The 22,674-nt window shown below is 37.1% G+C and overlaps 1 protein-coding gene and 1 long non-coding RNA gene across 2 annotated transcripts in view; one reads left to right on the top strand and one right to left on the bottom strand.

Moving 5' to 3' along the window:
• pard6a (par-6 family cell polarity regulator alpha) overlaps nt 1–8,867 on the bottom strand; it is a 62,863-nt gene extending 53,996 nt beyond the window's left edge. The window contains 1 exon segment of the mRNA NM_001100051.2: nt 8,805–8,867. Within this exon segment, the coding sequence (NP_001093521.2) occupies nt 8,805–8,867 (63 nt within the window).
• A 250-nt stretch (nt 8,868–9,117) lies between these two features.
• On the top strand, nt 9,118–17,678 carry LOC141378825 (uncharacterized). The gene is made up of 3 exons (XR_012394310.1): nt 9,118–9,291; nt 9,942–10,201; nt 14,271–17,678. It is a non-coding gene; the product is annotated as an uncharacterized lncRNA (long non-coding RNA).
• Nucleotides 17,679–22,674: the final 4,996 nt, after the last annotated feature.

Here is a 22,674-nt window from a genome sequence, read left to right on the forward strand (position 1 = left end):
TATGAAAAATAGTAATCGGGATAAAACGATTAAATTGCATCATGTTGCATTAATTGTTATTCATATTATTAACGGTATAAATCCTTTATTCATGTTTGTGTGCTGTTTTATGCATGCGCTATAGACGTATGTCCCCACCAATGTAAAGAGCAAATCTACACCCTTACATGTATTCATCACAACAACAACAAAAAAATCAGCTTTCAAATGCTTTTTTGCCAGTGAATTTCATCAACATTTTCACTAATGTTATGACAACTTTAAAATAGCCTTTTCTACTTAATCTTGTACAGTCATTTCACACACATAGAGTTCCAGCTCTTTGAGCCAATTCCACCCGTTCCTGCAACTGCAGTGCTGTTTGATGTGCACTTGCAGCTCGGAGGAAGCCATTAAGGTGAAAAAGACAGCAAAGAGGAACAAAGGGAGGGTCAATTTAATCAAGTGTTACAGATAAAGAGAAAAGATGAGAACAGTGGCATTAAAAAGCTGAGCTTCTCCAGACCGCACACACAAACAGATCCTGAGTGGATGGGGAATTCATCTCAAGAGCTCAGCTGAACATATTGGACAAAATCTGTCAGATTGCTCGGTTTATGAGCAGCAACTGCATCTTCAGCCAAAGATTTTCCTCCAGTCTCCTTGGAGAATCCTTACATATGGAGATGGAGATTGCTTGTCAGAAATAGCCAAGGTCATTTTGTAGATCATCTCAGTCTGAAGTGATGGAGTAGTAGGAGTGGTGGGGCGTTCTCATGCTGCCATTCATAAAAATAAAACTCAAAGGTTTTTTAAAAGTGAAGGACATTAGTCCTATAGCTGGTCTGGCTCATTTGAGCATAAAAAAATGCAAAGAAATCTTTTAGATGTGATAATCAGGGATGGTAACTTTCAAACATATTTAATTAAAAAGGTGTCATTTATAACCTTGCCTGATTCTCTTCCATACTTTCATCTTTTCTCTTTATCATGGTTACATTTCAAAGAGAAAAGTTTAATTTCATGTACTGTGCAAGTTCTTCATAACCTTTGATCAAAATAACTTTCTTCACCTAGGAAAGCTTTTCTTTATATTACTTTCATATATATGGAAATGATCTGTTTCTCTAAACGTACTGGATTTACTAGGTTTGCATTTCAGTTAAATGTTAATGTTTGTTTTATTCTAAGACCTTATAGCATATTCTCCATGTTGATTGTTGATTTCATACCTCTTCAGATGTTTAAACACTGGCATAGAATGGTGTCTAAAAATGTATATAAAAATCTGACACATAAAACAAATATACCCCAGGCCCAGTGCTTAATTTGTAAATAAATAATTTCTGGAACAAACCAGGAAATAAAAGTTACCGTGACCGACGTCCACCACACATTTTCAGTTTTCCCGAAACATGATGTTAGTAAGCAGTTATGAAAAAAAAGCATCAATTTTCTGAAAGGTCTTTAAAGGTTCACGGAAACTTTAAGTACTTTTTTTGAGGTTTTACCAGATTTGTGTGTGTTGACCATCAGTTAGGACAATGTTAGCACCAGTTAGCTTTAATTGTGGAGAAAACTGGGTAGTTTTGAGCTTTTATCAGCTAATTTCAGCTTCCGGGTTTAAAATGATTTTTGGGGTGGGATCAAAATCTGCGACGGAGCGCTGAACTGCAAGTGCAAAGATGACTCGTCGGTTTCTCCTTATTATTCATAGCAGAGTTGTCCTATTAGAAGAGCCGGCTTTTTAAATATTCATAAGAGCACGTGCTTTCCGAAGACAAAGCAGACCTGGCTGCCAGTGCCAAGCTCAGCTTTGAAATCCTACGTTGATGAATGGGTGAGACCCGTCCACGGACCCACGGCACACAGTATTTAGTCGTTCATGAAGGGTCGTGTGTGTTTGTCTCCATGATCCACGGGGTTTGTTGCATGTTTTTCCCCGCGATCCTGTCAGGGCCAATACAGCAAAGTTGTGTGTGTGTGTGCTGCAAGCATTTTTGTCGGGAGAGCAGAACGAGAATTGGAGAATGGCGGATGTTGTCTTTTATCAGGAGTTCGTTCACATTTAGACACATTGCCGTGCTGCTGTGTTCGCCTAAATCCTCCAGATTACCAGCAGGGCTAATTGTTAAAATGGACAGGGCAGAGACCTGCTGCACTGAGTCTGCATTCAGACCCGAGGATAGGGAGAAAAGTCCTCATTTAGTGTTTATATGAACACGATTATCTTTATAATGATATAAATTGTGGTTATGTGTATATAGAATTACAAATGTAGCAGGGCATTACATTACTTTTTATTTCTGTGATTTTAACTTTTTAAACTATAAAACCTCCACATGGTTTGTGTCTCATTTTGTGAACCAACTGACAACAGTTGATCTCTCCCCTCCTCCCCTGCACTGCTGGCCACGCCCACACCTGCCCTTTGCTCACGGAGCTCCACGCCCACTATGATGCATCTTTTGAAAAAATTCTAAGGTGGACCTGAACCGAAAGTGGGGGATGTCATGTCCCTTTAAAGAGTCATGAAACACCAAAACATATTTTTTGAGCTGTTGACAGTCATATATGTGTCCAACGCTGCTATAAACACTATTAGGACACATATATATCACAATAAAGTAAAAACTGATTGTTATTGTGTTTTTTTGAGCAAATTCGTTTTTGAAGCTGCGTCACGCTGATTAGATCCTTGTGTGTATTCCAGCGTGTAGACTGGATGTCTGTACCTGCGACTGCATCATGACATCTCTGAGTGTGCAGCATTAATTCATGAGAAAGACATGGTTCAGCGAGAAAACCAATCAGCGCGCTCTATTGTGTATGTGGTACAACTTAATTAACATGCATGATAGCTTAGAGAACTGTTTTTAGTTCCAGTTCCAGTTGGTGTTGATTGTCCTGTCTCTACAGATTTGGTAAGTGTGATCATTGCCTTTTTTGTTTATAGTTAGTATCGTCAGCAGTACTCTTTCAATGTTTGAAGAGATACCTTAGTCAGAATGATTTCTTAGTTACTAAGTTTACAGTACATTAATATCACTAAAATATTATCGGCTGAATGATCCACTGTAAAAGCTGCTCTCCGAGTGTAAACATGTAAACACCTCAATCAAACCATTACAGTCTTGTAGGATTTTTGACGCATTTTGTGACAGGATAGTCTATACACACACAGCTTTCTGACGCTACCTACCCAGTGCATCTAAATTACCGAGAAATGCGAAGGTTTTTTTTTCTTCCATATGCCGTGCAGTATCAAACATTCCATTAAAACTACACTCTTCCAGCAGTTACTCGAATCAATCTTATTTCAGTTCCTTGAATCAATCTTGTTTCAGTTCCTCAAATCAATTACTCGTTTACCTGAATGAAAGTGCCCAACTGCGGTTAAAGTCTACAAATGAATAATTTGGCAAGTAATTCGATTACTGATGTCCATGTGAACTCAGTCACTGTTCTTATCCATTGCATCTGCGTGTTCGTTTTGCCTCTGCGAAAATCAGCATGTGCCCAAACAGAAACTCACATTTTTATGCAAATTTGTATGCACATTCCCTCTTCCCCTACCCCGACACTCCCACCTAAACAGATCTGGACACACCCACTTTCCTGATTTTTTTCCAAACTAGAGGTGTGAAAACCATGAATCAAAAAATAAACAAATATGTAGCTACAAACATAAATCGTATGAAACATTACTATTCAGTTTACTAGCACCACTGACATGAAGTTCACTTCACTATTATGTGCAAAGAAAAAATGTCTCACGCTGTCTAATCTTCTCTAATCAAGAAGAGTCCACACAGTTACCTCTTCTGTCATGTTTTCTGGCTGACTTGAGATCGCTTATTTGCTTCTGTCTCCTGCTATCCTGATCCAGGGGCGCAGTTTCATCTTCTCTTGATCAGGCCCATTTTCATTGTTTTTTAAAAAATATTCTTAACTGCCTCTGGTATTTTGAAAAAAACAAATGTTATTTATGTAGGCCACTATGCCATTATTTTCGCTGCTCACTGCACGCGAAACAATAATCACCAACCAATAAGAGTGATTGTAAATGTAAGAAAGCTGATTGATCTTTATGTGTGTGCGTGCACACACAATCCACACAGCTTTGATCGCTGTTTTTCACTTAGACTCATTCACATTTCTCTTTTTCAAACACACACATGCAGGTATTCACCACGCAAAAATTAATGCCGGATCAATTAAAATGAATTCCAGAAAGCAAAACACGAATATCTGGCATTTCCCAGAATAGGATCCCACAAGAACCGGCTCAAATGAAGCACTCCCCGGGCCCATTTTAGCTATATTTGGTGTCAGTGATAACATAGAATTGTCTAAAAATCAACGTATAGTGATAAGATTTATAACGCTTTGGGACATATTGATTTTACTAATTTGGAAACGAAAAGATCCTCCCCACTGCACCACACTAATTAAAAATGGCAAGTCCAGCCTGCAACTTGAGAAGCTCAGACTTTCCCTTAAAAATAAAGCGAAGAATTTTTATGTAATATGGAATCCATTTATTGAGTCCTTTTAGGGTGTACTCACACTATGTACAGTTGCCTGCACTTACATTGCATCCGAGCCGGAGTACGCTTACGTCATCGATGATGCGCTGGCCAGTTTAGGAGAGAAGAGAAGAGAAACTCTCTAGCTCAGCACAGTAGAGATTTCTTTAGTTATATCATTTTAGTTGTTTGATATGCAGTGACACAGTCAAATAATTCGCCGAACATATCAGCCATTTTTGTCGCTCATAAATAATCATAAAAGTCGACTAGTGCTGCAGGTATGAGGGGGTTTGCTGGGGGTGCAGCTGTCGTGCAGTGAGGGGTTTGCGTTTTTAATAATCTACGACAGTTTGCATTCATTGAAAGGTAAGAATGATTAATAAATCCATATGAAACAGTCTATTGCACGTCGCGTCTTCAGTTTCGGGCTCAGGCACGCTTTGCACTCACACTACAAGCATACCGCACCGGAGCCCAAGTGAACTGCTGTCTGGCACACTTCTTCCAACCAAGCCAGGGCCGATTTAGAGGACTCACACTTCTCAAACGAACCGGGAAATGCGCCTGGGCACAGTTCGGATAGCATAGTGTGAGTGCACCCTAACAAGAGAGCAGTGATCGAACCCTAGTAGAAACAAAATCTAAAACTTTTTTGTTATTTTAAATACTGTCTTTTTTTATCTAAATTTTATTTTTAAATTAAGAAGTAATATCATTGGTAGTTTGTAAATCAAAACAAACTCAATTATTTCAATGATAAATTTAACTTTTTATATATATTTCTCATTTTGAAAGCATTAACTCCTTTTAAATACCAAATTTTATTAGCTATTAATCTTTTGTTTCCTTCTTTCTGTTTTACAAAAAAAAACTAGCACAAGCTAATTGTGTGTGCATCACCACAGTAACCAGATCAATACAGTTTAAAAAGGCCATACCTATCATACTTTACAGTGTAAACATGGCTTGTAGGAAAAAAAGACATTACTGTGAATAGTTCGGCACAAACCTCAAACAACATGTTCACTTAAATACCACTGCAATGAGTAAGAGATAGATAATATGAGGCAGGATCCCATCAAGAGCCAGAAAAGTAGAAAGGAAAACAATTCCTAATTTCCTCTCAGGAAGAAAAGAGTGTCACTAAACGCACTGCACTGCCTGTTATGGAAACCAGAACCTCATGCTGGAGGATTCAAGAGATTTAATTAGCCAGTTCTGGCAAAAAATAATAATAAAACGGACAGTATATCAGAACCAGAGTTCAGTTAAATCTGATTACAGGACTCCTATGTTTACCATTCTCCTCTTTCACAAACATCTATGGACATTCTGGAAAAGCGGAGGGATAATAAAATATATCCTATTGAAGATGGCAGATTGCGGTTGAGGTTTTCCAATAAGTATACTGGGCTCACTGACAACAAACAACTCCAGTACACCAGAGACCAGCAATAAGTGGTCTGTGTCTTTAGTAATAATAGAGGTCATGAAGAAAGTAATAAAATATGAGACACAGACTTTAAATATCAGTGCAAAATGTTTTTTCATGCTGCCTGTTGATGTTCATTCAGGCACCATCTGATGTAATGTGTTTACTCTCTTAAATCAAACATGTTTGCACATCTGTCTGGCCTGAAATCATCAGACATCATTTATAACGATGACATTTTCATTTAGACAACTGTAAACTTATAGTATAAACAGTCGATTCTTTAAAACAGCGGTTAACAACCACAGAGTTTCAGCACGCTTCCAAGGGGGCCACGATAAGACTTATCATAAATTATTCAAAATGAGTTAAATCATCAACAACAAAAAATCTAGATGTTTCGTATTATCTCACTCCCTAAACAACATTTGTATTTCATTGAAGAATCAAGATATAAAGAAGCCTCATCTGTTTTTTTAAACTAGTCCTGGAAAAAGTAGTAACTTCATAAAGATATTGATCTTCAGGCGGACTAAATATATATTCATCATAATTATTATGCATGATTGTTGTTGTGGATTATGTAGGTTTAGAATTACAACACTGAAACATTTGTGATATTTATACAACAGTTTTTAGCTAAAAATTGAACATGTTTTTTGTAGCCCTCAAACAAATTTGAGGTGTAATTGGTTTTATGAGAGTCAAACTATTTATTGAAAATTGTGATGTCTTGTGTCAGTCAATGAGTTCAGTCTAAAGGCATGCCTACAGTAAGTGTTTGACAATCAAAACAACAACTGCGGTCTACAAGCCTGCATGTGTACAAACACTGCACTTCTCTAGAAAGTGACACTGCTGGCATGAATAATAAAGCATTTTAATATAATAAATGGGTATGGTCTTGACATTGTTTTGACGGTTCTAAAAAATTTTCAAATACAAAAAGGGAAAGCTTGTTCAGGACTCCAGGCCCGTAGCCAGCCTGGTGAAAGGGGTAGTCCTTTTTTTTCTCAAAAAGTGGACCTTTTTGCTGTTATACACCTCATTTTCTATTTAATTGTGAGATTAAATACTGCATTTTAGTGACATTTTAAACACTGTTTTTAGCTAGACTAACTTGTGGGATGGCCATCATAACCACACTTTTTAAAGTACCAAAGATATTTCCTAAAGATTTAGAATAAACAATAATAGCCGAATTAGCATTCAAATTCATTTAAATACGGACTGCTTTTGGTGCTTCACACCTTTCATTCACCTTTTTTGTTAAAAATTAGAATAAAAGTTTGTTGTAAAAACTTTCCTCCATAAAAAAATACAGTAGCAAAAGATGACTTCACTTACGTCTGATTGTATGTTTTCTTGTAGCTGGATGTTGGAATAAATGAATATATTTGTTGGCAATGGCCAAAACTGATTAGCTGAAGTTGCACCGAAGTGACAGCCAACAGAGGATCCCGATTGGTTTTAATGATTTTTTCGATGGGTTATTTTCACTATTTATGATGGCATAACTATCAAAAAAAAGGACAAATGAAGATGTATTGGACAAATTTTGGACCTTTTGGATTTTGTCAGTGAGGGGTGGGTGTTCCAAACCACCCCAACGGCAACCCTGGATACAGGCCTGGACTCTCATCATGTAGTAAATAGACCATTGGAACGATTTGGTGCTGGGGAAACTTAAAATCTGGTTTCCCTGTTATCTTTACATATATTATTTAGTCCTCCTTAGGATAATGCTTGGATACAATATGCTACATTCTGTTGTGGAAGTGCTGGATTGATACTGACAAACAATAAATAATTTTGACGTAAAGAAGTTAATGGAACGTTCTAGGAAAATTAGAAAACCATAACCAAACATTCAAATTCATATTTACAACATTTTAGTAGGCTAACCAAACGCAAACCCTTAAAACGGAATGTTCTGAGAACCAAAAACTAACATTAACAAAACGTTCTGAAAACCAAACATTATTAGGTGGGATGAGCGCTGTTCCGTCAATAACACAAGATGAAAAACTCGGAGTGGAGTTCATCTCGGCTGATTAAAGCCTGTTTTGACCATTCCACTCACAGGCATCGATCCAAACCGGATCTTAGTGCGTGTTTCTCTGTTACACTCAAAGCTTGATGCTTCTTTGGGAACTATTTGTACAAACAGAAAAGAAACATATCAACTAAATGGTCAATATCAATATGAAACCTAAAATATTTAAATATTCAAACAACAATTTCCCTGGCAATCTTGCTGTACCACTAAACACCAGCAATGCAATGATTACCTGTGGCCTCATGCCAGCTGTATTCCAAATAACTACACTTTTCCTGGTTTGTTATTATCCGCTTTCTAATAGAAATCGACGAACAACAAGCTAATTTATCCTGCCAACAGAGCCAGAACGAGCGTCTCGTCGAGCGTAGTACTCGGCGCGCTAATGTGATTAATGCCTCTCAAATGCATCATTACCATCCGATTCTTCCAGGACTGCGGGATTCGGTTCTTCGTTATTGGTATGTAACATGCATAATTGATCAACAGGGCCCCGATCGCCCCATTGCGCACGTCTGTCTATCGGTAAGGTCCTTCACACTGCACCAGAACCGCATATATCACATCAACACGGACCGGACAGAGACCTGCTGTCATAATGATCCCAGCCAAACGCGCCTCGCAGTCTGACACATACAGCACCATCAGCGTTTCTCTCTATGGATGGATTAGTACACAAGCCCCCCTACACCGATGCGCCGGATTGAAAACATTCCAATTACGGGAACACGCGTAAACAGCCGTGTTTACACATGCACGCTGTCAAACGAAGCCTAATGCAACATTTATGGGATTCACTTACTTTGCTCTTCACCTCAACCACACTCTCCTCGTTTTTCAGCGTTGTCCTGTGATTCCGTGACATGTTTGCGGTGTGTATAAATGTATATTCCCAAGGGCAGTGTCGCACGAGATGCCCCTAGATGCAGGAGTCGGCAGCCAGAGCTCGTGTGCGCAGCATGAGTGAACTGACAGTCGCGATCCGCAGTACTGCTCCACGGGCACGGACTGATTTGTTAGAGCTGTTCTCCCGGCGGTAGGCGGGGTTTGCGGCTTTCAATAACACTGACGTCAGGCGGAGCGGTCGTAGAAGGCGTGGTCGTGCGTATAATGTCACTCGTAAATAGACCTCTCAGGGTGGGATGTGAAAATTCCTCCTCATGACTCAGTGACCTCATATTCTGTCTGATATTAATGAACGACTATATCGAATGACATCATGACTATTTAAAGCACTTTCATCAAAACTCCCACTTATTGGAAGAGGAAATCATCTCAGGAAACATCCGGTTTGTTATGTGATGGACTGTCACTCTTTTTTCACCATTCAGTCTTTCTATAGTCTTTGGTACGACAGGCCCTTAGCCTGCTTGGTGAAAAGGTTGGTTAATTTTTCTCAAAAAGTAGACCTTTTGCAGTTATTCGCCTCATATTCTATTTAACTATGAGGTTTAAATACTACATTTTAGTGAAATATATGTATGAAATTATATGATCAATTAGTCCTGACAGCATATGTTTATTTTTTACTTCATTGTAGCTTATTAAAGTAAGTTAATCATGTTCTAACTTTATTTGATAAGTTACACAAGCTGATTTAAGTCAATTTAACATAGTTTAAGTTCAATACACTCACAAGGTGAATTTGATTCACCTTTAAAAAATTAGGGCAATCAGGTTTTTTATAGAGTATGTATTCTTGGTAAAATACAAATTCATCACATCATATATCCTTAGGGGAAAATTAATCTGTTTATGCTTTAAATTAAAAACTGTAAATTGTCATTTATTAGGCAAATACCAAACTGGCCAGCACATTAAACTTTCCTGTCAGAATTTGTCCACTTAAATAATATATTTTTTTACATAATAATAATAATAATAATGTAGATTTAATTAAATTCATGCTTATTTTTCTATTGCGCTTTTTACAATGTAGAAACTTCCTGTGTGGAACTGCAGTCTAGGCGCCGGAGGCAGGACAAGCTGGACGTCCATCGTGGAGAAGCTGCAGGTGTGAGTAGGGCACCGGCATGTGGTACAGGCTGGCCCACAGGATCAATGCGGGGACTCGTTTGTCACGGTGGTCTTTCAGGAATCAGTCTCATGCTCCCCACTCCTCCATAACCACCATGGCATCAACTCAGGATACGGCCTGGTCCAGGATTATATGGATACCTTGGGATCATCTCTTCACTGGTCTTGAATTACATCAATGGCACTGCATAGTCTTTAGGGGCTTTGGGATGAGTATCCCCAGGTGGAAATAGAGAATAAAGAAAATAATTAGCGTAGCTGCTGTTTATAGTGTATTTAAATGAGATGCAAAAATTGAGTGTTATAACAGAAAATCGCAGTTATATAAACAAACATGTAAAGCATATGGTAGTTTCTAACACAATGTCTGGTGCATTAAGACAGGAGGAGTGTGTTCTACAGGTGGTTGTCAAACCAGCTCACCTGCATGGAGCACACTTATGCATCATACCATTATGCGATGCTTTACTAAAAAGAGTTTTTAATCTAGAGCTTAATGCTTAATGTAGAGCTTCCTGATTTTTCTAGCCTCTCTTTTAAAAAGTACATTTGAAAATTCATGGATAATAAGTATTAAAATGACATTTTATAAGCTTTAAAATGAACTTTTGGTGCTTCATTTTATTGGTCTTTTTTCTTCTTTCAAGAATAAAGTCCGAGATTTAGAATAAAATTTACTTGTAAAATGTTTTCGCTATTTAACAACAATACAGTGGATCAGTAGTGAAAGATGACATCGCAGTTCCTTCTCGGTCTTAAAGCCTCCTTTGATGAATTATTTTTACAATATATGACGAAATAGCAGTCAAAATAGGACAAATAAGCTCATGTATGGGACTAATTCTAGACCTTTGTCAGTGAGGGGTAGGTCTTTCGAGCCACCTGAACCCCCCTGGCTACAGGCCTGTAATACCGATTTTCGAAAATAAATTATACAATCCTTTTATAGACCTACCTAATACATAAATATAGGTTGCAAGTTTTGACAGCTCAAAAAAAGTGGCTTCTATCAAAATTACATACATGCCAAAATTAAAGAAATAGTTCAGCCAAAAATGAAATTATACCTACTAGATTTTCTCACCCTTAAATGGTTCCAAACATTTATGAGTTTCTTTCTCCTTTTGAACATTAAAGAATTTATTTTAAGGAAAACCTGTATCCATTGACTTCTATAGTATGAAAACAAATACTATGGGAGTCAGTGCTTACAGATTTCAGCTTTCTCCAGAATATTTTCTTTTGTGTTTAAAAGAGGAAAGAAACTCATAAAAGTTTCTAACCACTTGAGGGTGAGTAATTGATGACAGAATGTTCATTTGTGGCTGAACAATTCCTTTAAAAATAAAACTCTGACTACATCATACACAAAAGATACCCTGGGGAGTCATTGAAACTATCTGAGCTAGCAGAATACAACCTGCATAATTGTTTTGGTGAGACCAAACAATGCAAGGTGTAAACCAAATAAACACATGGTATTTTGGTTTGTACAAGTACTTCCCCATACATTATGTAAACCATGGTAATTCACATGCTTTTTCTGATTTAAACAAGGTCAAACAAAACATAGGGTGAAATGTAAATCTTTAGATAATCCTCAAAATGGTGGCATTAAATACCACATTGTTAAAGCTATATAGGCCAGGGGTGGCCAACCCTTTTCCTGGAGAGCCACCTTCCTGCAGATTTCAGTTGCTACCCATATCAAACACACCTGAACCAATTAATTAGGACCTGAACACCACGTGAAAATTACAGGCAGGTGTGTTTGATATGGGTTGCAACTGAAATCTGCAGGAAGGTGGCTCTCCAGGAACAGGGTTGGCCACCCCTGCTATAGGCTATAGTATAGAACAGGCATGTACAAACTTGGTCCTGGAGGGCCAGTGTCCTGCTAAGTTTAGTTCCAGCCCCAATCAGACACACCTGGGCTAGCTAATCAAGCTCTTACTAGGCTTTCTAGAAACATCATTGCAGGGGAGTTGAGGAAAGTTGGAGCTAAAATCTGCAGGACACCGGCCCTCCAGGACCGAGTTTGGATACCCCTGGTATAGAAAATACAGCATTTGTTCATGTTGTGATAATAATTGTACACAACAGTTTCTGGACAATGGACGTGCAGATCCAAATGCAGTGTATTACTGCAAAGTCTGCAGGCAATGGTCACAAACAGGAGCATCAAAGCAATCCAAAATTCAAGGTCAAAAACAGGCAAATTTTTAGGCTAGGCGGCAAAGAATAAAACATGGTAAACAAACAAAAGGTCAAAAACACCAGGGTACACCAGGTTTCACGCTCATGTTTGGATTTACTAACGATGAAATTAACATGAGAATGTGCGTTGGTCTGAGCCAACTTTATGTCTGGCGTAGGTGTATTTCCTATGTGTGTTTGTTTTATTTCCACTGGCGACTCCTAGAGCCAATTATGTTAAATTACAAACAACAAAGTATCATATCAACACATGTGAAAAACATTGCTATTAATTTATAATTGATAAAATGGTTTAATTGACACAATAATCCGAAGGGAATGCATTTCTTAGCGATCACTGTGATTTTCTGGCCCACAATGATGACTGGCTTATTAGCGTTTCAAATTTCCAAGAGCTTTCCACTTGGAGCTCTGTGCTGAGTCCAAATTTGGTAAGAGAGACAGCGAGGAGGCTCCAAGGTGGTAGGGTGCGCGATGGGTGATTTCTTGGTGAGTGATGTATTTAAAGATATTATTCCAGCTGCTAATTCTTTTATTTTTTTTATTTTATTGAGCGTAATTATTTAACTGCATATCAGGAGACCGCGGTTATCCATTAAAGACGTGGCTGTTAACCCCCCTAAACAACCCACAAACTGACCAAGACCACAGATACAATGATGCCCATTCTCATACTTGGTCTGTTGTACAGCGGGCAATTGGACAGCTGAAATGCCGGTGTTACTGCCTTTATAAAAGCAGAGGGGTGCTGCTATACTGCCCTAACAAAGTGTTCCTCTAATACAGGGGTGTCAAACTGAATTCCTGGAGGGCCGAAGCCCTGCACAGTTTAATTCCAACCCTGCTCCAACACTTTTACCTGTAGGTTTCAAACAAGCCTGAAGGACTCAATTAGTTTGATCAGGTGTGTTTAATTAGGGTTGGAACTAAACTGTTCAGAGCTGCGGCCCTTTTGGAACGGAGTTTGACACCTGCGCTCTAATACATCTGTGTCTCCCACAGACACGGATACTACTCTGTACAAAGTCTGTGTGCTGTATACGTATATGGTTCATGTAATCAGTCTTTGAGCAGCTCCCAGCTGTGTGTGTTATCAAAGAAGAACCGGAACAGGTGTAAGTGGGTGGTGCATGACAGGAGTTGTAGTTCTCCAGTGATCTGTATGGACAAGATTGGTGGTGATTGTGACATCATGTTAACTGCAGTAACTTCGATGATTTTGCACTTTTAACATTTTACTAAATTATGTTTTACACTAAATTCACCTGAAATAAATAAATTTTAATTAAGACCATTTTTTTAAAATTGTAAACAACATATAATTGTCATGACTTGCTCTCTCTCTTTCATTCCTAAACACACTGGAATAGCAGGAATTAACAAAAACACTAAGCCTTATTTACAAAACACTTACTGGAACATCAACACACAGGAATCATGGGTTGAGGGCAACATGGAATGACATGTAATACCAGACAAGGAATGAACTAAACACGGGGACTTAAATACACAGGACATTGTTGAACTAATAGGACACAGGGGTGAGACACAGGTGGAAACACTGAAACATTAGCTAACCGCTGGAACAAGAACAAATGGGGTCACATGATACGAATAAACACAAATGGAGTATGGGAATATGGGGAGCATCCCATGACACACACAACAACATCGACTCCTGACAATAATATTGTTAATAATACACTTTTAATACATTTTAGACCTACTGCATGGTCCCCTTGTGCTCAGTAAGTTTGATGAGGCCCTCTATAGGGTCCCAGCCCTATGTTTAAAAACCACTGCATTTAATGGTCCACCTTGTCTGTCATTGTATAATTTACTAACAGTCCTGAACTGCAATAATTAGTCCATGATTCTGAGAAGAGCAAACCACTAAGTTTAGGAAATATTAGAAATTCAAGCTAGTAAGCTTTTGAAAGTAGATTATGTGTCTGTGAGTCTCCAGTCTTAATTAAGTCTTCTCTTTCTTTTGTTTCTCTTGTTAAACATCCAGTCTCTACTCTGCACACCCTCTCCACGGGCCTCTGTCCAGCTCAGATGATGATGGAAAGCAGAAGAATGCAGGAATGTGAAGGGAGATGATAATCCTGGTTGCTCATCACAACGGTCAGTACTTTGATCTACTCTGCATTTGGTCAAAACCCAACAATTTCCTGGAATATAAAGGAGAAATTAAGTTTTGAAAACGCACACACATTGGTGACTCAGCTGACCCATAAGGCATTGGAAAAAAACAAGATTGGTTGTGAATTGTCCTGTTGTTGATTCCTATTTAAACTCTTCATGGCTTGGAGGGTTTTCAAACGTCTGGCTGACACCTGACCAAGTAGGCCGCGTTCTCTCCTTTCTCTCATCCATGTACTCACACTTCAAGAATTCAACCTGTCTGACCAGATGTTTGTTAGATAACCACCTGCTGGGGCTTAAGGTCTATTGACTGACTTTCTGAATAAGAAGCAGAAACTCGAGAAGCAGTTTTAGCCCATTCTTTCTAAGATGACTCACTAATCTTATCGTCACAGGAAGACACGTTTGACACACTGCAGGAGGAGAAGGAAGCTTTGGTTCCTGTCAAAATACAGAGAGGTGTTTACAGTTTAACCAGGTGAATCGGGCTGTAATACTCACCCCCGGAGTGTTAGTTTTTAAAACAGAGTCTATTTAAGTTTTAGTTGCTTAGGTGATGGATGCTTAAGAATGTAAGCTATTCGAGAGAGGTCTGGTTAGTACAAGCTGATAAGATATGTGATACTCCCACCGCTGGTCTTCATTAGGCGTCATATATTCGAGAGGAAAGTGGGATGAAATAGCTGCACTTGAAATATCAGAAATTGTTGTCATCACAGCCTGGCTTTTGTGTACATTTTCTTTTTGGAAACAGCAATTATGATATACTTAATTTTCGTAATCTGTCAGCAAAAGATTACATCTTTGTCATCTTAAATTAACTAGTAAGCGTCCTCTGGAAACATTTTCATAAATTATTTTGAAGATTTGCTGTAGGGTCGCATGAAAGCTAACATTTTATTTAATTTTTCTGCAATATTTATAATGATATGAATGTCATTTCACAAGATCATTTAATCAATTCTATTTGGAAAAAAATCCTAAATTTACAATGATGTGATGTGATAATGTGATGATTTTGTAAGAAAGTGTAGGACTGTAGCCAGCCTGGTGACAGGAGAGGTTCTTTTTTTTTTTTTTTTTTAAAGGTGAACCTTTTTGCAGTTAGGGAGCCAGAAGGTAGATTTTTCAGATGAATCTTCTGTTAAATTACACCACAGTCACTGCAAAGTTTGCAGAAGACCTGCTGGAGCCCACATAGATTTGAAATTCACTCAGAAAACAGAGAAGTTTGGTGGCGGAAAAATCATGAGCTGCGTCCCAAATGGCACACTATGCACTTATGCACTATGTACTTATGCACTTACACACTCAACAGCATAGTGTATGTAAGTAGTGTTGTCCCAAATGGAACACTAATGGTTATTTTACTAAGCGGAAATTCAAATCATTTCCCTGATGACGTTTGACGGTTGCCATATTAGTGAAAAAAATGACCAAACTATCACATAATACCTGCGATGAGTATAATAGCATTCACCATCGGGATGCAATAAAATCCCTCTCTTAAGAGAATTTTGCTTTCACAATCAAAAATATATAATGTAATCCAACATGTGTGCCCGAAGCTCCGCCCCTTCCGCTACGTGAGCAAAGCTGCGACTGTTAAGTGCGTGAAGTGTCCATCATTCCACGCTTCATTTTACCAATATATTAAGTGCAGCATCCGGGTAATTAAAGTGCACTTATTTTTAGAGTTTTCAGTGTGAACGCACTACTTACAGTATTACTACAAAATGGCGTAGAATTGTGCATAAGTATTCGATTTGGGACGCACCTATGGTCTGGGGTTACATAAAGTATGGGGCTTTGCGAGAGATCTGCAGTGTGGAAGGCAACATCAATAGTCTTTAATACCAGGAAATCTTAGCTACCTCTTATATTCTTAACCATAAAAGAGGCCAAATTCTGCAGCATTATAGTACTCCATTGCATACTTCCATCTTCACATCAAAAGTCCTCAAAGCGAAGAAAATCAAGATGCTCCAGGATTGGCCAGCCCAGTCACCAGACATGAACATCATTGAGCATAAGTGGGGTAGGATAAAAAAGGAAGCATGAAAGCCGAAATCGAAGAATATTAATGAACTCTGGGAGGCATGCAAGACTGCTTTATTTGCTATTCTTGCTGACTTCATCAATAAATTGTATGAATCCTTGCCCAACCGCATGGATGCAGTCCTTTAAGCTCATGGAAGTCATTCAAGATATTAAATTTGGATCTCACTGCACCACTACTTAATTTGCTGACATATTTTTGTATTTGCAGTAAATTTGTTAAATTTCTGTATAGGCGACAGAACTTTTGTTTTGCCAAAATTTGACCTTTCTGTCTTGATTAAATGATAAAGCTTTTTTCAGTAAAACTAATTTATTTCAATGCATTAAACATAATTTGGGAAGGTTTTAGCTTTTCATATGAGCTATTTCTAACACCAATTGATTAATTAAAAGTCTGGTTAATAGCAGGTGTTACAAAATAGATAAGCGACAAGACTTTTGTCAGGGACTGTACTTCAAATGTTGACTATTAGTCTTCATTGTAGGAAAAATGAAAGACAATTAATCTTTGGCTAAAGCTATAAGTTATATAACTTCTTGTGCCCAAATGGTTTAAATTAGCTTAAAATCTTAGTCACAAGCCTTAAAAAATTAAATAAAATCATTTACTCTATTAGGCATATTAAGGCATATTAATAATTCTAGTTAATTATAATCACAACTCAACATTGCATATCCTGTAAAGTAAATATTACAGATTGGCACATATCAATATCAATGCTGAAATTATATAATGTGCAGCCCTAATTTGCTGTAAATGATGTTCTTTTAGAGTCATTTTAAGCTGGATGTAACCAGTCGGATTAGATAAGTGACTTTAAGACTGTATGAAAAGGCAGAGAACTATTTTTAACAATACAGATCTTACCATGTCACATATAATTGAACAGATGTCTCATACCTTAGCCATGTCAGCCGAATGAGCAAACATGCCGATCATACCTGTCTGGAATCACAACAATATTTCTGTTCTCTGATCACGCACTGAATTGTTTATATCATGTGGTCACATTCTCTTTGTTCCCTGTTGGTCTGCTGGTTGATCTCTACGAACAAAGTGTTTCAAATCATGAAGTACTAGCATATGTGAATGAAGGACTAACTTAAAGGGATATTAAATACTAATTTAATCACCATTTACTCATGCTCAAGTAGTTCCAGACTTTTAAGAGTTTTTTTACGAACACAAAAGAAAGATATATTCTGAAGAAAACCGATAGTAGAAAAAAAAGTATATGTCAGTGGTTACCTTTTTCAACATTTTTAAAAGTATCTTATTTTGTGTTCAACAGAAGAAAGAATCGCATATATGTTTTGAACAAGTGAAGGGTGTTGCAAATATTAGAGTTATATTTGCAATAATAGCAATTATATTTGCAATCGTCAAACGGTGCAAATACTCAAATGTTTTGTAAAGATCATGTGACTCTGGAAATCATTTTGTAACACTGAACATCTCTGGTCACGAGCCCAAGGTATGCCAAGAAATACACACCATTACAGTATATCATCACCTGCACCGGCAACCTGAATTGTTGATATACTGTAAGACAGAATAAATCTATTCATGTTGTTTATGCCAAAAATTTGACCATTTCACAGAAGTCAAGACTCTCTAATCATTAGTTGTCCAATTTTGCTGAGGATTTGTAAACTGAAGCCTCAGTTTCCTGTTCTTAGCTGACAAATTGTTTCTGTTTTGCTACTGTAGCTCATCTGCTTCAAGGTTTAATCTGTTGTAGATATGGAAGTGCTCTTTTGGTAACCTCAGATCTTACATGTCATAATATAAAATGGACCTATACATGCAAAAATCACTTTTATAAGGGGTTTAAACACAGCTGTGTGGCAACAGTTAGCTTAAATAGCCCTGAGTTTGAAGCAGCCGCCTGCCTGACAGATATGGCATGAGTTTTCATGCCGTATCTGTCGAAGATATTGTCAGCGACTAAAAGAGGCTTGTAAATGTGGAGTTTAAGGATGCACAAATAAACACCATAGTCTCCATAAACTATCTTCTTCGGAGCCAGTTGACATTTTCAGTTTTTAATAAAGATAACGTTAGTCCTGTTTTGAATCTGCCGCTATGCTAATGCATAGGTTTTTGTAGCTCCACCCACTTTTAAAAAGAAGATCGTTTGAATTTAAAGTGACGGTTACCAAAACGACACAATTTTCAAAGCCTAAAAGGAGCAATTTCAAAGAGTTATAAAGAATTATTTGTGGGGTATTTTAAGCTGACACTTGACACACTCTAGAATAAGATTCCTATTTTACATTTGGTAAAAAGAGGCGTAATAGGTCCCCTTTATGGTCATGAAGACTTTTTGTCACCTTGAACCATTGTGATCATTCTCCTCGTATCTTTTGGCAATGGATTTTCACCCACAGATCATAATAGATATATTTTTAAAATCATTATTTGTGAACCATAAAGAAGGTTGTGTGCCAAAATCCCAGATCAGCATCCTCTGAAATATTCAGTCCAGCCTATCTGGCAAAAACAACAAAGTCATGTTCAAAGACATTTAATCACCTTTTTTATTCCCATTCAGATGCTTGATGATTGGCTGATTAGATATTTGAGTTAACGAGCAGTGGTGTATTAACCCAATAAAGTTTCTGATGAGTGTAGATTTCCAACAGAGTTTTATTGTAAAAAGAAAATGAGGTAATAAAAAGCTACAGTTGAAAAAAAAAAAGATTTACCCTCCTGTGAAATTCAAATTGGTTTTCAAATATATCCAACTGATGTAGTAGACACTGATAATTTTAATATTATTTTTACTTCTGGAGAGAGTCGTATTTCTTTTAACCTTGCTGGAATAAAAACATTTGACTTTTTTTTTAAAAGACAATCCATTAAGAATTATGTTTTTTGATTGGCTATAACAAACCTCTGTCGGCTTAGTCCCTCATTTATCAGAAGTTGCCAGAGCAAACCTGTTTTAATGCTTCCAACTGCAATTCATGAACTCCCCAGTGCTGGACAACACACTCTGTCAGTCACACACATATGCCTACATTATGCCAATTTTTTTATTTATTTATTTATTTTTTTTAGTTTATCCAACTGACCTATGCAGCATGTCTTTGGACTGTGGGGAAAACCAGAGGAAAACCATGCAAACGTGGAGAAATGCCACATCTGGAGAAACTCCACACAGAAATTCCTCCTTAGAAGTCCTGGCCCATTTGTGGCTTGAACCAGGAACCTTCTTGCTGTGATGCAACAGTGCTAAACATTCAGTTGCCGCCTCTGTGTTGTCTAATGTTTTGCCCAATTAGCCTAACCTGCCTAATTAACCTAATTAACCCCTTAATTTGCACTTTAAGCTGAATACTTGTAAACTATTTCAAAATAACTAGTACAATGTTAGTAAATAGTCACCATGTCAGAGGCAAAAGAAATTAGTTATTAAAAATTAGTTATTTAAACTTTTATGTTAAAAATTTGTGTTGTAAAAATTAAACGGCACTTGGACATATTTTTCAAAGAATTAAAATTTCACAGGAGGGCTAACGAGGCTTTATGTATTTCACTAGAAATTATATTTGTCATAACAATAATTTTTACCACAATTTTATTAGATTCTTCCCTTGACATTCACATTAGTACACACATACACTGAGAGAAGCAATTATAATTCTTCAGCCTGGATGTCTTTCTGAAATACTGAATTAGTGTGTGCAAGGTGCCTACATGTTGAAACCACAGTCAACAACACAATTTATGACTTTTTTATATAACAGGTAACAAGCATTCTGTCAAAAGACTTTGATGGCATCAACAAATGGAAAAAATAAACAACTCTAAAGGAAATATATATAGTAAGTAGTACTATTTTTTCAACAATACTGTTAATAAATACTTAAATTAATCTATTGTTGCAATTCTATAGTTGCTGTGGTATAAAAAATATAATAAATCCTTTAGTCCTATTCAATTCATGTTTATTTCTATAGTGCTTTTACAATGTAGATTGTGTCAAAGCAGCTTAACATAGAAGTTCTAGTTAATTGAAACAGTTTTCAGAGTTGAAGTTCAGTTTAGTTTAGTTCAGTTCCGTGTGGTTTCATTTTCACTGCTGAAAGTCCAAAAACTGAAGAGCAACTCCATCGATCTGCAGCTCCAAAAGTTCCAAACCAAGCAAGCCAGTGACGACAGTGGCAGGGAACAAACTTCACCAATTGACAAAAGTAAAGGGAAAAAACCTAGAGAGAAACCAGGCTCTGTTGGGCACAACCATTTCTCTTCTGGCCAAACTAGTTCTAACTTTCTACAACAATATTATTCCACTATACACCAAAGTTTACATTAGTAAAAACTAAAGTATACTACAGTTTTACAGTTTTTCAGTTCACTATAGTTCATACTACAGTATTACTGTGGAATTCATTAACTAAAAGTTGTAAATATTATAATATATACGGTATAACATACGGCTCAGAAATATAGTACTACTTACTATAAATTGCTATCTTGTTCACGTGGGACCATCTAAGTAATTCAGTTCATCTTCTAAAATTGTTTTTTAGTTTGTAAATGTTTTAGCTTCATACTCAATTTTGAGCTTTCTAGTTCCTATTCACCAAAATACAGCACATCAGATATTCTAGGTTTATTTATGAAGTTTTTAGCTTTTGATTTTGAGCTGAAATATATATGTATATTTTTAATCCTGTCAGCAAATATTTCCTCTGAATGCATTTGAGCGTCATTTGTTGTTTGATCATTTAAGACTCCCTATCCAGTTTTTCACAGCACTCCAGACATGGACGCAAGCTTGTTGTAAGTATAGACTGGCTTTCATTAACATTTAACGAGGAACAAGCCTGGTGATATTTTTGATACACAGACTCTCAGTTCTCCTAAATCTGTTCATGCATCACAAACACACTCAGATGCACAGGTCGCGAGTGAGGAATGTTTGTTTGGGTTTTCAGGTGTGTGTGTGCATTTACCTATGAAGAATGCAGTCCGACCAGCCTGTACACTTACATAGGTTTTGAGGATCTACATTCCCTCAGCAGGTTACCAGACCCAAGCCGCCAGCCGTCAGCCTCTCATCTGCCTACCCAGCATTCCTCAGGCTTTAGCTTAAAGGAAAGAAAAAATCTAAGAATTTCTGGCATGGCATGGTTGGCCTCTAGCTTGAGGCGATTTTGCTCAGGTTAAATGAACAAGTGAATGGCTAGGAAGCATTTGATGGACAGCTGGACAAAAACATGGTTTACCTGTACATGATCTGGACATATTTGTTAGATCTTAAATTTGCAAAACTAATGTTCGTGGCATCTTTGCAGACTGGCACTGTGTTTAGTCAGTATATGAATATTGGCCTGGCATCTGAAATGTGAGAGCTGGAATGTGAGACGTCACCTGGTCACCATGGTTATGTGAGTGTGTGTGTGTGTGTGTGTGTGTGTATCAGCTGCTCTTTGTCCTAGTTTGAGAGGACGGGCTGTTTTCAGTTTTTCTGCATGTGCAAGTGATTGTGAACAGGTTAAGAGAAAGCTCTGGATGGTTGGTTATGTAGACTTTTGTGTTTGTGTGTGGTAAAAAATACACGTGTGCTTGATAGATACCACTAAACACTAAAAACAAAACTGCAACGGCAACAACAGCTGTAAATAAAAAATAAATAATAATAATAAATTATAATAATTACAAATAATATAATTATAATGAAGCAAAATAATAAAATAATTATAATTAAATAAAGTAGTTACATAAAACAAGCAAAAATAAATAAAAGTAAAGTGCGTTTCTTTTGTGTTGGTGTGTGATAGAAGATGTGTGCTTGTAGATGATCTAATAACTCATTCATTTTATAATTCATTTTATTCACTTCGAACTTGGTGAAAACAAAAACAAATGTTTCAAATAAAACAAACAATAATAAAAAAAAAACGATTTTATTTATGTATTTAGTTAGTTATTTTTATTAGCCAAAAATGCTTTCAAACGTTTTGGAAGTCTTTTTTGTTTATAGTGACATAAGTAAATAAACTCTGCCATCTAGTGGTCATAACTTCTATTTCTGTAAATCATTTTCTTATTAGAATATTAGAGCAATTTAAAATAGATATGTTGTTCCTTGTTTCATCAGATGCCACAAAATTGCTGTAATAATGTTTTATAACTTCCTTTTTTATTAAGCAAGGTTAGATATTTTTACTGTGAAGATTGCAACAACATTGCAGCA

The sequence above is a fragment of the Danio rerio genome, chromosome 18 (assembly GCF_049306965.1).
Source record: "Danio rerio strain Tuebingen ecotype United States chromosome 18, GRCz12tu, whole genome shotgun sequence".
NCBI lineage: Eukaryota > Metazoa > Chordata > Actinopteri > Cypriniformes > Danionidae > Danio > Danio rerio.